General features: G+C 58.0%; 1 protein-coding gene across 1 annotated transcript in view; it reads left to right on the top strand.

Annotated features, from left to right (window-relative positions):
* ALX4 (ALX homeobox 4) overlaps positions 1-14,122 on the top strand; it is a 37,887-nt gene extending 23,765 nt beyond the window's left edge. The window contains exons 2-4 of the mRNA XM_016146830.2: positions 4,400-4,710; positions 10,497-10,625; positions 12,933-14,122. Of these exons, the coding sequence (XP_016002316.2) occupies positions 4,400-4,710; positions 10,497-10,625; positions 12,933-13,262 (770 nt within the window). The 3' untranslated portion in view covers positions 13,263-14,122. The remainder of the gene's footprint in view (positions 1-4,399; positions 4,711-10,496; positions 10,626-12,932) is intronic.
* Positions 14,123-15,087: the final 965 nt, after the last annotated feature.

Below are 15,087 nucleotides of genomic sequence, written 5' to 3'. Positions count from 1 at the left end.
GGAATTACATTGTCTTGGGCCCCACAGCCAAAGCCCACGATGGGAGAGGTGTGAGCAGAGTCCGTATGGAAGCTGCCGCAGCGAGGCCCCGGGAGAGCCAGACCTGCAGGCAGGTGGCCTGGACCCAGGCGGGGCGTGTTGCCGCTCGGCCTCATGCCAATGCTGGGTGCTGCTGCTGGCCCGACGCAGGCCTGCTGAGGGTCTCCCGGTGACCTTTCCTCTGCTCCAGTGTGGTGGTGTGGGGGCGTGGAGCTGGTTCCTGGCAGATACTGGACTGGGCTTCCTAGACATTGCAATTCCCAAGCCCCCTCCGTGAAGCCTGCCTCTCTGCTTTTCCTTCAGCCTCCTGGCCCCTCCCTACTTCCCCGCTGCTCCCTGCATGGGGACATCCTTCAAAATCCATCCTGGTCCTCCACCGTCTCTCCTTCGGTGACCCTCTCTCCCCTGCTTCAGCTGTCAGACGTTACTGGAGGCATTAGTCGCCGAGTGCCTCTTTTTCACATGTCCTATACACTGTTCTCATTGTCTACCAGGATGAATTGGTTCATTCGCGTGCTCAGCAACACTTTCTGCATGTCCGCTGTAGGACACTGGCACACAGTAGGGGCACAAAAGTAGCTGGACAGAGTGAGAGCTCAGCAGTGTCTGTTAGAAATTGTCCATTTATTCTTCGGCAACTTCTTACTGCATGTCTGCCGCCTGCCGCCTCCTGGGCTAAGCCCTGGGCTGGAAAATGGACAAATGGCACGAGGTCCCAACCCTCAGGGAACTGACATTCTATAGGAGGAGCTGGACATTCAGGAATTGGAGCGGCTGAGCGGAAGACAGAGGGATCCGTATGGTTGTTGCAGTCTGGGAGGGCTTCCCGGAGAAGCTGGTGCTTGACTGGACCTTGAAGTTCATCTGGAAAGATGGGACATTCCGGGTGGGTGGCTGGAGGTGGGTGTGAGAGGGACCAAGGAGGAGGGCACCACAGAGAGAGCTGGATCCTGATAGCACCCAAGCCTCAGGTCACCTTGCTGACTCTCTACCCAGCCCCTCAGGGTCATCTACTCTGAGAGCAATCTGCTAGCTTTGCCCAAGCCCAGCACTGTCACCCAGCCCATCCCTGGCACCCACCAGTCTCATAAGGCCCCATAAACTTCAGGGCCACCTGAGGAGCAGCAGTGGAAACCATAGCTGGGATTGATTCGGGAGATGGAAGACTCAGAGAGGTGTGGCGGCTGGCTCCGAATGTCCACAGGGCTGTCTCGGGGGAGGTCCTAGAGGTGTCAAGCCAGACCCTGCAGGAGACAGACATGCGCTGGACCTAAGGAGTCCTGGGGGCAGTAGCTCTCTGTCACCAAAGATGATGTAGCGGGGGGGGGGGGTGGGGTGGGGAAGAGGCTGAAACAGATGCCCCCAAGTCTGGGACCTTGAACTGAGAACCTGAGAGGGTCTTGACTTGTTGTTCTGACCAGTCGGGTGGGCCACAGAACCTTGGAGGAATTCTTTATTGGCTAAATCAGGGGCCCCAGCCTCTGGATTTAAAGCAAGATGAGCAGTGATCAAGATTGAGATTAGGAGGCTTTTTTTTTTTTTTCCTCTTTGAGGACTAGAAACACCAATGTGCTGGAACTCCTCCATCTCTCCATTTGCTTGGACACAGACATGCCCCCAACCTTCCCCTCTCTCCTCGTATCGGAATCCTAAGGGGCGGTCCCCTGGTGACTAAGATGGGAAGAACACTCTACCAGGCTGAAGCGTGACACCGCCCTGCCTGGTCTCCACACTCCAGATGGGACATGCCTGCTCCCATTTGTGGATGAGACTGCGAGGCGAAACGAATCATCTGAAGTCACGGATAGTCTGTGCCGGAGCTGGACCAAGAGCACATCTCCCAACTCCTGGTCTGGTGGTCTTCACACACACGGTGCTGTCTCGCCATTTCTCCCCGACTCGCCCAGTCTCAGTGGGAGGCTGCAGGTGGGGGAACTGGATTCTTACTTCTCACCGTGGCACGCAGGACATTCTGCCACCTCCCCACGGGCTAAGACTAGAACTGGCTCAGCACCCAGGGGCTTCTCTCAGGGGTCGGCATTCTCACTCCCTCCTCTTCAGGAGCTGGTCCTTCTGCCGCCAGGATGAGCAGAGCAGGGCTCCCTGATTATGTGAGGCCCCTGCATTCTCTGCCCCTTCTGCTTTTCCTGGGGCAAAGACCCAGGAGCTGAGAGGCCACACTCTCTCACCAATTAGCACCCATTCTCTGCTCTTTCTCTCTCTGGCCTTGGTTTCCCCTAGTTAAAATGAGGTGTTTGGGCTGTTCCCCACCAACCCTCAATTTCTATAACACGGAGTCCCTCTGTGCAGCCCCGGCCGCTATGGCTGCGTGGGGTGGTCCCAATCCCAGGCTGGATGCCAGAGGATGCTGTAAGGGTCCACAAGGTCATGAGATGAGGCCTAGGGAGCAGGGCAAGGGCAGGAGGGGTGAGCACTGCCCCCTCCCAGTCTGGCCTCCAGGAAGTTGCATAACAGAAATGTTTATTTTTGGTGAGGCTGAGTGGGATTTCTTCTCTTAAAAAAAAAAAAAGAAAAGAAAAAAAATCCCAAAACATAAAATTTATTTGTCTGCCAGGAAGATAAATATCTTTGCTGAAAGCTCTCGGCCCCAGTTGCCAGCTGCAGTTTGCATAACGTTGTCACTGAAGCCCTAGCAGCTTGCGAGTGCCTGGGCTCACATGGGTGTCGTGCGTGATGCCTGCGGGCTGGCCCACCACCCCGGAGGCATCGGCACCGGTAGTGACCCCTCAGAAACGTCCCCCTGAAGCTGCTTCCAGGCCCACTCCCCTCCACTCCCTTTTCTTGCTGCCTTGGAGAGGGAGGTGAACATGACAAAGGCAAATCGTCCCTCTCAGCTTCCTCCGGGACACACAGACAGCCAGGGAGGCGCGTGAACCTGACGTCTCGGCCCCCGGGACCTGGGCCGAGTCAGGAGACCTGGGCTAGAGGCACCATCCGGACGCGGGATGCCTGCCGCTGGGAGCTCTTCACAGAAGAAGAAACTGAGAGTCAGAGTGACCCGCATGCTTGTGATGTCAGACCGTGTGCGAGTGAAAGTTCTTGTCAAATGCTCCTCACAAGCCTCTTACTAATCGGTTACGCGACCCAACTCCACAAGAGTCACGGACGAGGGAATGTGGCTCGGAGGGGGGCCCACACCCCTGTCTCCGCACCAGTCCCACGCCCTTCCCACAGGGCCACTCAGGGGCTCCGGGGAGGGTCTGCTCACTAGGAGGACCTCTCCAGGGGCAGAGTCTTCTGCCGTTCGCAAGTCCAGACCAGAACGGGGAATAAGGACGCGGGCAGAAACGGACACAGCACTGTGCTGAGTGCTTCGCATGTGGGCCTCTCGAACCCCACAACTATGAGGACACCTATCCTCCAGGCATCTTCACCTCCCATTTTATAGGGAGGAAAACTGAGGCACAAGGCGGCTGGGTGAGCTGTCCGAAGCGCCCGGCTGGAGAGTCGCGCCTGTGGGAGGCGCACCCTGGTGCCTGGCTCTGGAGCCCGTGCTCTAGCCTCTGAGGCCAGCCTGTCTGCCCAGGGTGCTAACTGGGCCATGTGGACATGAACCAGCTACTGTCCCAGCCCCCTCCCGCCTTAGCCTCTGTCTCCTCATCCTTGACCTGCATGGGTTGACTTGTCCTTTCCAGCTCTGAGCTTCTAGGAACTGGCCAGCGAAGCCCCATTCTGTCGGATGGCAGTGGCTGTGGGCCTGGGCCTTGAGCTTTGTGTAAACCTACCAGGGCCCACGAGGAGGGGGCAGGACGCTTCTTGGCCAGCAGGTGAGACCAGTATGGAGGGCAAGGGGATGTGACTCCTCAACACTGGATTCTTGGGGCGGAATTTCCACAGCTCCTGCTGAATCCTAAAGAGGACCAGGCCAGGAAAGGAGGGGCATTCCTGTCTGCCTCGCTGCTGGCCTATCCTCCTCCCCGCAAGCCCAGGTGAGCCAGACATGGCTGCTGAATGAGTTTCCCATCCCACCCCAGGAGTCCCAAGCACTGGGTCAGCAGCTTCCATGCCCACAGAGTTCTGGTAAAGGGGGTTTTTCTAAAAGGTGAAGCCTGGGGTCAGTGAAGTGGGAATTAAAGGTCATAGAGGTCAGATTGGCTGACTGAGGGTGACATAACATTGATGCTGAACTGAGATGATGGCAAAGAGGCTCGGAGAGGGAAAGAGACTTTATAAGGTCACATAGCATGTTAATGACAAGCCAGGATTAGAACACAGGCCTCCTGACTTCGAATCCAATGTGTCCCTGAGAGAGAAAAGGCAGGGGTGGCCACCCCCATCCCTCCCTCCTCTCTTGCTTGATTCAACCATCAGTTTCTGACCTTGTTTCCTCCCTCGTCAGCCAAAGAGAGCTCCCTGAGCGAGCCAGAGTTACCGCCTGACTCTGACACCGTGGGGATGGACAGCAGCTACCTCAGTGTGAAGGAGGCCGGGGTGAAGGGGCCGCAGGACCGGGCCAGCGCCGACCTCCCCAGCCCGCTGGAGAAGGCCGACTCGGAGAGCAACAAGGGCAAGAAGCGGCGGAACCGAACCACCTTCACCAGCTACCAGCTGGAGGAGCTGGAGAAGGTCTTCCAGAAGACCCACTACCCCGACGTGTACGCACGGGAGCAGCTGGCCATGAGGACGGACCTCACCGAGGCCCGCGTGCAGGTCAGTGGGGTGTCTGGGGTGGGACGGGGGTGCAGGCCTGGCCCCTGGGCTGGTGGCGTGGGCTGAGACTGCCTGACTGTCCCTCAACCACACGTCCTTCACCTCAGTCCAAGGAGAGCCCCAGAGGCTCCCAGCTTCGGCCGGAGCCAATCTGCTTTCGCTGGCTTTAATATCAGGCTTCTTGCTCTTGCTGGAGTGGGGCTGGAATAGAGGAGGGCCCTCGGCAGACGGGCAGGAAGCCTATTAGCTGTACTTTGGGCTCTACGTGGTGTGCGAGTTTAGGCCCTTTCACTAAAGAGAAGATGACTGGTCTCTGATCTGCAAGGCCCGTCCCCTAGAAAGGAAACGGGACAAAGTTAAAGACATCCACAGCAGCCCAATGGGCAGAAACAGAGAGCAATCCAGCTCTTCTTTCTGCCCAGGAGGGCTGCCTGATCTTCCAACTTTGAGACCCTGACTAGATGCACCCCCTCTGAGAAGTCTTCCTGACCAACACGGCTAAAGCAGTGGCCCCTACCACTACTCAACCTCCCAAACACCCAACACAGCGGAGCATAAGACAGCATAATCCAACCCGACTCAAAATCCAACACAGCGCAACCCAACCCAGCTCTCCCCAGACCCACACAACGCAACACAACTCGACACTGCCCAATCCAGTCCAGCTGAACACAATTCAACACAGCACAGCTCAACCAAACCAGGTTACCGACTAACACGGTACCCTGTTTTATCTTCTTGGTAGAATTTATGACTGGCTTAAATTATTCTGTCTGTTTGTCTCCTCTCACTAGAATGTGAATCTTTAAGGGCAGGTACTGTCTGATTGTTCATCACTGTATCCTACCAATTAAAGAAAGTGGCACTCAGAGCAACAAGGGCAAAAAATAAATATATGTGGACCGATTGGCCTCTTTTGTCCAGAGAGGTGTGTTCCTCTCTGCATTAAACGCAGCCAAGAAATAACCAGAAAGGAACCAATACCTTTGAGTACCCAAAAACAGGTGACAAAATTCATGCATTAAAGCTGAAGCTGAAGCTTAGCACAGAATAAACGTCATGCCCAGCCTGCTTTTCTCCCCTAGAGAATGTTAGAAATAGCGAATAAGATGTTGTCAGTGGGCTAGGGAAATACACAGCTAGAGGAAAAGAGGAATTGTTTTTTAAAGAAGCTCGGTTCAGCCCAGCTCCGCTCAGAGGGGTTTTTTTCAGTGCCAAGACCAAGCAAGGCCTCCTTTCCTCCGCAGGACCCTGGGGTGCCCCCTGATGCATTAGTTCACTAAAGAATCTTTGGCAGAGTTTTTCTAAGGTGTCAATAGAAGTGAAAAAGGACTGGCCGGTATCCGTAAAGATGCAGCCATCCTGAGTGATCCTGAACGCTCAGGTTGTCTAACTGCTACGCTCCCAAGGGCAGGCTGTCTGTTTTATTTCTCTCCAGGGCTATGCTGGTGTGGGATAAATCGATTCATTTTTCTGTGTAGGATGTGTAGACGTATGTGTGTGCATGCGTGTGTCACTAAGGAATGGATGGGGGTGCCCGGGAGTAGAATTCGCTTGGTATCGAAAGAAAGATGGCCCTTCCAGTACAAAACAAGGCAACGGCACTGGGGCACATATGGCATTTTTCAGTCACCACCATCCACCTAAAATACTGTTCTCTCTGCACGTGTGCACGCACACACATGCACACACACACACACGCCTATTTCCAAAGAGGGGTTGAAGCAAGTCACAATTAAAGATGTACTATTTTCATCTAAGAACGAGAACCACTTCATGAAATGGGAAAGTAAATCTAGGCTTAGGATTGCAGTTGTCACTGGGCACAAATCTCAACCCTGAGCTTCCTGGCAGCCAAGGCAGAAAGGGAAACCCTAATGGGGCTGCATATCCTATCATCTAAGGGGAGGACAGTGGGATTATAGAACGTTAGTGCCGGAAGGGATCGCGGGGTCCTCTCATTTGCTGACAAAGAAAGACAGGCCCGGAAGTGGGAAGTCATTTCGCGACTCAGGAATGGTGACTCAGTGGCAGTGTCGAGACTAGAATCTGGGACTCCTGAGTTCCACCCGAGTGCTTCTTTCCCTTTAGTTTGCTGTACCAGGACATGTGCCAGATTGTTTCGAGACTTTTCTTTGTACACAGGCCGCGGGGTGGGTGGGATCTTCATGTGCGTCAGACCTCTGGGTTGAGTCCTGAGCCTGGCGGTGCCTCGCGGGGCAGCAGGCGCGCCGACGGGACCGCCCGCCTGCCGCCGCTGAGTCTGCTCAGGGCCCAGACTCGGCTGGTGGGGAGCCAGGTGCCTGCCATAGAGTGATGGTGGGGACAGGGAGGAGGCGATGGGGGCCCCTAGAAGGACCTTTCCTGGGAAGAAGCCTGGGGTTTGGCCCTACTCCAGGGGGCTGAAGGGGCCTCTCTCTGCTGTCTGGGATTCCAATCTCCGCAGCTGGTGTCTGAAGACAATAAGACAGAGGCCTCCCTCCCTCGCCCTGGGCCACCCCACCCTGGCCCCAGATGGGCTGCGGTTAGCGAGGCCTCTGCCAACACGGTTGGTTCCTTGGGGAGAGGCCTGTGCTGAGTGGGCCCATGCCAGGGTGGGCCAGGGAACGGGGTGGTCCTGGGGTGGGACGTGCAGAATGGAAGACCAGGATTTCGCGGTCCGCTCTCCTTCCTGGGGTTGTGTGGTGGAGACAGGCCCGGGGCACGGAGTATCTGGGGGTGGGAGGCACGGAGCTGTCAAGAGGCCCAGGATCCAGGGGTCAGAAACGGAAGGACATTCTGAGCCTCAGGGCCCGTGAACGTCAGCACAAAAGGGGGCCCTGTGGATACCCCTGCCACCACCCAATTTACATGCAAGGAGATCGAAGACCAGAGAGGCTAATTTAGTTTAAGCCTTGATCTGGGCAGAAAAGCTCCAGCCTTGCACACAGGGTAAGTCCCAGGGCGGATCGGGGGCAGTTCTGCTCCCACTGGCCTGCTCCCCCACAGCTAGGCCGCCTCCCACAGTCTGCATCCTTAGCCCTCAAATAAAGCCCTCAGCCTGACCCCAGTTCACCCTCTTCCCAAAGACAGTGCTATCTCTGCTGCCTCTCCCCCGCCTGCTCATCTATCTTCCTAGATAACCGGGTCTCCCCTCTCCCCCGCATCCTCCTCCCCCACACTTCGCTTAACTCCCCCCCCCCCCCACACACACACATTCCATCACCCCCCACTCTCTTCCTCCCCTCAATCCCAGGCCCCTTTCTGGACACTGGCCTCCTTCCTCCTTGCTCCGCGCCCCCCCCCACCCCCAGCCCATCCAGAGCCTGCGTGACACCTCCGCCAGCTCCACTCCACCTCCACGTTCCCACACAGGGACCAGGGACCAGAGCCCACGGAGACTCAGGGAAACCCCCGCAGTGACGGCTATGTAAACTTTTCTTTGCCTTCTCCCCACCCCCAAAGAAAGAAACAAGGCATCTTGATGCCTCCAGCGGGCTTCTCCCCTCCTCCCCAGCTCCCCCCACAGAAAACCCTGGGAGGTGGAGGAAGGAGCGGAAAGACTGAGCTAAGCCTGCAGGAAATTAAACATGAAATGAAAACAAGCTCCTCTGATGCGTTCTCTCATCCTGCCCCCAGCCCCCAACTCCAGGCCACTGATAAAGGGGGATCCCGTTTCAGCGGCACAGAGATGAGACCGATCCGCCCTTGACTCCCAGGGGGCGGCCTGGGCCTGGACCCCACAGCCCTCGGAGGCAAAGGGGCCCCAGGAGGCTCTGGGGCAGGGCTGAGACCTTAAGCCCAGGAGAGGGCCAGTTTCCAGAGAGGCAGAGCCAAGAGAGAGAAATGAAGTGACTCTGCAAGTAGTGTCAGCCAGTGTGTGTGTGTGTGTGTGTGTGTGTGTGTGTGTGTGTGTGTGTCCACATTCGTGCACAAGTATACTTGGAACTGGGGGAGGAAGTGCAGCGTAGTCCCAAACTGCCTCCTCACCCCCACCCTCCCATGTTAACCTGAGGCACACATATTCCATCTTTTTCCGACTCCTTTCCTCTAGCACGAGACAGCCAGAATGGTCAGGAGCTATTAATAAACAAGTGCGAAGTACTCTAAAAACACAAAATGTCCCCTCTAGCTCACCTGCTGCTCTGTGGGGCGCCAGCCCCGTGGGAACATCAATACAGATACTGGCCCATTTTCCAGATGCAGAAACTGAGGCCATTGGCAATGGCCCCCGCTCCAATGTGCACTCCGTTCCCTGGCTACACCTGAAGCCTCGTCACGCCTAGGAGCCTCTGTGGTGTCCCATGGGGAGCCCGTCCGCCCCCTCAGGCCCAGCTCTGGCGTCCCTCCTCTGAGGAAGGGTGGCGCTCATAACTGAGAGTTCTTTCTGGGGACACTCGCTCTGCAGCAGGGCTGGTCACAATGGACAGGAAGAATGTCCACCCACACGGCTGGGCCTGTACCTGAGGAAAGCCGGCTTTCTCAGTGCCTAGCCTGGCAAGAGCTTGACGAGACTCTGTGCGGCGCTGCAGCCGAGGTCCTTGTCACTGCTGTGTTCCCCGTCCCCCGGGCTGCTGATGGTGTGGTTTGGGGTGTACCCGCTTACAACTTCGTCGACTGGTAGGCACACGTCAAGCTGACAGAAATCTCCCTCTGGGGAGCTCCGAGGTCTGCCTTTGGCTCAGCCTCACCCTGTCCCCGATCCTGTGATCCCAAGTCATGGGCAGGGGACGCAGGCCCCAAGGTGAGCTCTTGTCCATGAACTTTGGGAAAATCCTCAGCCTGCCAGAAACGCGCTAGCAAAGAAAATGCTCCCCCGTCACCCCACCAAAGACTCTAGCTCCCTCGCCTGACTCAGAGACCACCCTCCCTGTCATCCTCCGTCAAGCCGGCGCCCACCCTCCCACGTTCAGTGACGGACGGCCTCCACCCCTGCTCAGCATCAGGCCACTCTCCTGTGCGGGAGTTCGCGTGGCGGCCTTGACTGACAGCACCGAGGGCAAACCCTTGCACTTGGCGTTCACGGCCCTCGGCCACCTGACTTCTGCGTCCGCCTTCTTTCTTTCCCACCATTCCCTGCGGCAGGGTCGTGTGGCCTCTTGAGGTCTTCCGAATGTGCCCTGCTGTTTCCAAACCCAGGCCTGGGCTTTCCTCCCTCCAGCCAACTCTCGAGGCCCAGCTCCAGACCTCCCCTCCAGGAAGTCGTCCCTGACTGCCCATTGCCCAGCCGAACCCCCGCTATCCACAGGGCCTCCTACACGGGGAGTTCTGAGCTGGGAGACTGTTTCCAACAAGAAGGCTGCAGAGAGGACTGAGGAAGGTCAGGAATCCGGGGCGATAGGCCCCAGGAAGCCATAAACCTTCTGGATAACTGTGGCAAAACCATGCACGATTGTCTAGTAGAACGGTTTTCTGGAGGAGCATTCACAGCTTTTATTGGGTTCTCCACAAGAGTCTGTGGCCCACAGAAGATTAGGCCATTCTGTGTTGGGGTTGGTCGAATGACTGCTAAGTGACCGGTGATGTGTTTCATGTTTCAAGACACTTGTCTGTTGCAGTGGCTTTTAGAACTCTAGATTCTAAAGGCTGGAAAAAAATGAAGTTCCTGGCCCAAGGTCATAGCCATGGCTAGTCGGGGGTAAGCTGCCTTCCTGACTCTCTGTGTCGAGCGTTCCAGACTGCAAACTTTCGAGGACAAAGACCGAAGCAGTGCTTATGGGTAGTCCCACGGCCTGTTGGGGTTCAGGGGGTTGGCTTGTGCCTCCAGCTTGCGGCCTGACGCCGGTGACGACTGCTTTCTCCTGCAGGTCTGGTTCCAGAACCGGAGGGCCAAGTGGAGGAAGAGGGAGCGTTTCGGGCAGATGCAGCAGGTCCGAACCCACTTCTCCACTGCCTATGAGCTGCCCCTCCTCACCCGAGCTGAGAACTACGCCCAAGTAAGTCCCTGCCCTGAGCCGCCTGCTCCAACCCACGATTCCACGCCCTCTGAGAATGGGCACCTCCGAGAACAACCCAGGTCCTCTGAGATGGGACTCGTGGCTTCGTGCTCCCTCCATGTCCCCTCTAGGCACATGCCTGGAATGTGGGGGGGTCGGAGCCATTTCTGTTCCACACGTTGATCCCAGGCCTGGCTGGACTTTAGGGAAGAGAAAGCCGGGGCCATGAGGGTGGCTCTGTCCTCTGCGGCTTTTGCTATGGGCATCAGAGCTGGGGCAGGGTGAAGCCATCAGGAAACATCCGTGCCCCCAGGAAACAGAGTCCTGACATCGGGAAGACTTGAGGTGAGGCTGGCAAGAACATGGAGCTCTGAGTCCCGGAACAGGTTGTCATCCCGGCTTCAGATCTCTCTCATTTTAGGCAAGTCACAGCTCTCCGAGCCTCAGTTTCCTCGCCTGTAAGCTAGATACTGCAAACGCGCTTTTTGAATTATACGATTTCACGAAGGCTGCACTGCGTGCTGTGAGCCCTCCCAGGCTTCTGCGTCCCCATCTTTTCCTTCCATCTCCCCGGAGCATCTTCTCAGATGTGTGCCAGCCAGTGAGAGGCCTTTGAGTCCTCGATGAGGTGCAAAGAGATGAGAAGTGATATGAGTTTTGCCAGGCACCAGGATGCTGGGAGAGATGTACTTTCGGCCGAGCCCACTCCGGACACCCCTTACCTTGTGCAGGGGAGGTGGCCGTTTCTCCCTCTCAGGCCGTCTATCATGGCCTCTGCCTTCAGGTCTAAGCCCAGCCGTACCCACACGTGAGCCAGCGGCCCAGCCCTTCCTAAGTCCCCTTTCGCTCTCCGTGCTGGCATATCTGGGCCCCCGCTGGGACTCGCCGGGACGCCTGTGGAACGGGTCCGGGATTGGGCCTGGGGTCGAGGCTGAGAAACGTGGGGCGTCTCATGTATTCACCCCATTTGCCTCAACTCCTGCTATGTCCTTTCATCGTCTCCTCCTCTCTCTCCTTCCCCGATCCCAGCATCCCTCTGTCCCCTGGAGGGCGGATGTCCTTGGCTTGATCTCTGCTGCCCACACACCGGAGGGGGGAAAAACAACACAGAGCCACGCGTGTCCCTCTCACCCGCAGGACCACGCGTCCTACGCCCCAGACCTCTTGAAAGAGGGGGTGGGGGAGAGCCAACGAATCCCCATCGCCCGACGAGGAAGTCGATCTGCAAGCAGTTCTTATTGCCACACCTGTGGGATTTGGGGACAGAGTTCCCGCCTCACTCTGCCTTTAGGCACCTTCTCTGAGTGCGCTCAGAACACTAGGGGGCGGGGGGCAGGCCAGCCGGCTGCTTGGTGGCCACCGAGAATGCCCTGCGCGTAGCCGAGAGGCGCACACTCTCCTCCTCACGGCTTGTCCTGCTCACCCTGCCCCCCCACCCAGGACACTTGAAAAGACGTATTTTTGGCTGAGTCCCGAGCTCTACCTCCCTATAAGTGCTTAGAGGAAAATGGGGTCTGGAGGTAGAAGTTAGGGAGGGGAAGGGATCACAGCTGCACAGATTGGAGATGAGGGACCCAGTTCAGCCCCCACTGCTGCCTGGGTCTTCTCTGCACCCCAAGCCACGTGGGCGTCCAGCCGGCTCCATCATTCACTCATTGCCATTCACCATCTACTAAGGCAGCCGCATCCATCTGGAGTGAGTTCTGACGCCTCAGAGGAGTCAGTGCCTAGAACCTCGGCCACTGCCCTTGGCTTCTGGGAGATTTAAGCCCCCAGCGTCCACTCCTACCCCCTCCACCCCACAACCTGCAAGCCCAGAGCCTGTGTTTCCGGTGCTAAGGCTTCCCGAATTGCGGTTAGCTCCCACGTGTTAGGTACAGAGGGGCCGGAGGTGAGCAAGACATAGTGACTGACCCTGAGGAGCCCACGGATGGAGGGACAGAGTCTGCAACTGTGTCTTGAGCCAGGAAGTCAGCCAGCTGAGGCGGAGGCTATCAGCTTATTAGCTGCGGTCCAAGGGCAGCCCTTTCACTGGACCCTTGATGAAGTTTGAAGTTCAGGCCTTAAAGTGGAATTTCTATCTGTTGCCGGCCTGGCCCAGGGAACACAGGAGCCAAAGTATAAAACCTAGGCCCTCCTGGGGGCATGTGAATGGCCTTAAAAGTATTGAGAGGCTCCCAAGTAAACATTTGAGAATGGTTTCATCATAGTGATGGGCTCCTGCGTGGGGAGGGGTCATTCGGGGGGAGGGAGAACCCCTTATGTGCTCCCGCCAGCCTGTGACAGCTCTCTCCTCCCTCTCCCCAGATCCAGAACCCGTCCTGGATCGGCAACAACGGGGCCGCCTCACCAGTGCCAGCCTGCGTGGTTCCCTGTGACCCGGTGCCAGCCTGCATGTCCCCTCACGCCCACCCCCCTGGCTCTGGGGCCAGCGGCGTCACCGACTTCCTGAGCGTCTCCGGGGCTGGCAGTCACGTGGGCCAGACGCACATGGGCGGCCTGTTTGGAGCCGCGGGCCTCAGCCCAGGCCTCAACGGCTACGAGCTCAACGGCGAGCCGGACCGCAAGACCTCGAGCATCGCGGCCCTCCGCATGAAGGCCAAGGAGCACAGTGCGGCCATCTCCTGGGCCACATGACACGGCCCCTCCAGTCCCGTCCCCGTGCCTCCCCCACCTCGGGGCACTGGCCACGCCCACGCTTTCCAGGCCCCCAGCCTCCCACTCGACCTTCCTCTTAGGAACCTGGCCTGGGCCAGGGGCCTGACCCTCAGCACTTTCAGCCGCCCCAAGTCTGAGGCCCTGTGGACTGCTGGGGGGGAGGGGGCAGCAGGCCCCTGCCTCTCCCTGGCACCGAGGCCGAGACCCCTGCTCCTGGCTAGAGGTGGTGGAGGAAGCCAGGTAGCCAAATTTCGCAGCTTTGCGTCCATTATAAGCTCAAGACCCTTTCTCCCCACTCCTGCTCCTCCATCCTGCCTGGTTTAACCATTGAGTCAAGTTTAGATCCCCATCCAGCCTTAGCAGCGGCAACAGTGCAGTCACGTCCGTCCGTCCCTCCCTCTTCTGTGTGGTCCCTGGTGGTTCGCCAGGCCCGTGACTGTGTCTGAAGAACAGGCTGCCCCGCAGAGTCAGCCTCCTGCCCTCCCGTCTCCTTTTCTCTTCCTAAAGCCCACGGAATCTGGCCTACTAGACCCAGGGCACCTGCCTCACCTTTGCCCTGAATGGAGGAGGCCCCATCCTGGCTGTCCCTTGTGCTGGACGCACCCAGAGGTAATGGGCAGAGGAGCAAAGGAGCTGGAACCAAAGAGTCCTGCTGTTACCCAGCAACGCTGGCATCAGGAGGATGGACAGTGCCCAGGGGCACACGTTCCCACGCCCCTGCACCCCGGAGACTCTGGGTCTGGGTGAATACGGCAGGGGGAGGATGCAGACCACCCGTGGTGCCCACGGCGCTGGAGGAAGAAAAGCTTCTAGAGAAAACAAGGCCTGCAGGGAGGTATCCAGGTAGGGGCGGGTGGGGGGGGTCCTGCTCACATTTCTGCTCTCCGGCATGCCCGATCCCGCTGCCGGGGCAGGGCGGCGGTGGCAGTGGGCAGGTCAGGATGGCTCCGTTCTCCATTCGGTCAGGCTTCTCCAGGAGGATCCATCTCCCTCCCCCTGCCCATCCTGGTCACTTGCTGGGGCTGCTGAGTGGTGTCTTGGCATGGAAGGACTTACACCCAGGACATATAAGCTAGGACCTGGGGTCAAGGCGGCAGAGGGTCAAGAGTCGGGTGCAGGATTTGCTAGCGGATGTGTGGCCATGCTCAGCCTCCAGGAAGAGAGGGAAGCCCTTACACGGCTCCGCACTGCCTTTCCCTCATCGGCCGTCTCTGGTGTACGTCATACCTTCCAGAGCCTTCCATGGCAGGTGGGGGCTCCATAGTCACCCTGGCAGCGGGCAGATCCCCTGAGGGCATGAGAAGTCTCAGTCACTCTCTCTGGCCTCTGGAAGGGCTCAAGGGGCTCAGCTCTCCTGAGTTGCTTGCTCTGTTCCAGATGTGGGTGCAGGATTCCCCCCTGGAAGGCACCTCCTTCTGTGGGGGCTGGGGGAGGGGTACTCTGCATCTGCCTGACCTGAGACCTGCAGCTTGGGTTTTGGCACTGGGTCTCATCTGTCACCCAAGCTTGTGGCACACAGTGCCCATCCCCCGAGGCAGGCCTTTCAGGGCCCTGGGGGATCCCCAGCAGGTAGTCCCTGGGGAGAAGCACTTGCCTTTTCCTTCTGCCTTGATCCTGTCCGTGAGTAGGGCCAGGTCTATGGGGCAGGAGGCCTGGACACCAGGCAGCCTCTAGGGCGGGGCAGGGGGGAGCAAGGTCTTCTGCCCTTGAGCTGCTCAGGGTTGACCTTGGCCTTGTGTTCTCATCTGATCCGGAAACAGGACTAGGGACAGGGTCTGGCCTTGGCCTCCCTTGATCAGAGTCA

Source organism: Rousettus aegyptiacus, unplaced genomic scaffold (assembly GCF_014176215.1).
Source record: "Rousettus aegyptiacus isolate mRouAeg1 unplaced genomic scaffold, mRouAeg1.p scaffold_m13_p_5, whole genome shotgun sequence".
Classification (NCBI taxonomy): Eukaryota; Metazoa; Chordata; class Mammalia; order Chiroptera; family Pteropodidae; genus Rousettus; species Rousettus aegyptiacus.
Note: the sequence above shows the minus strand (reverse complement) of the source record. Positions and strands in the feature narration are given on the sequence as shown.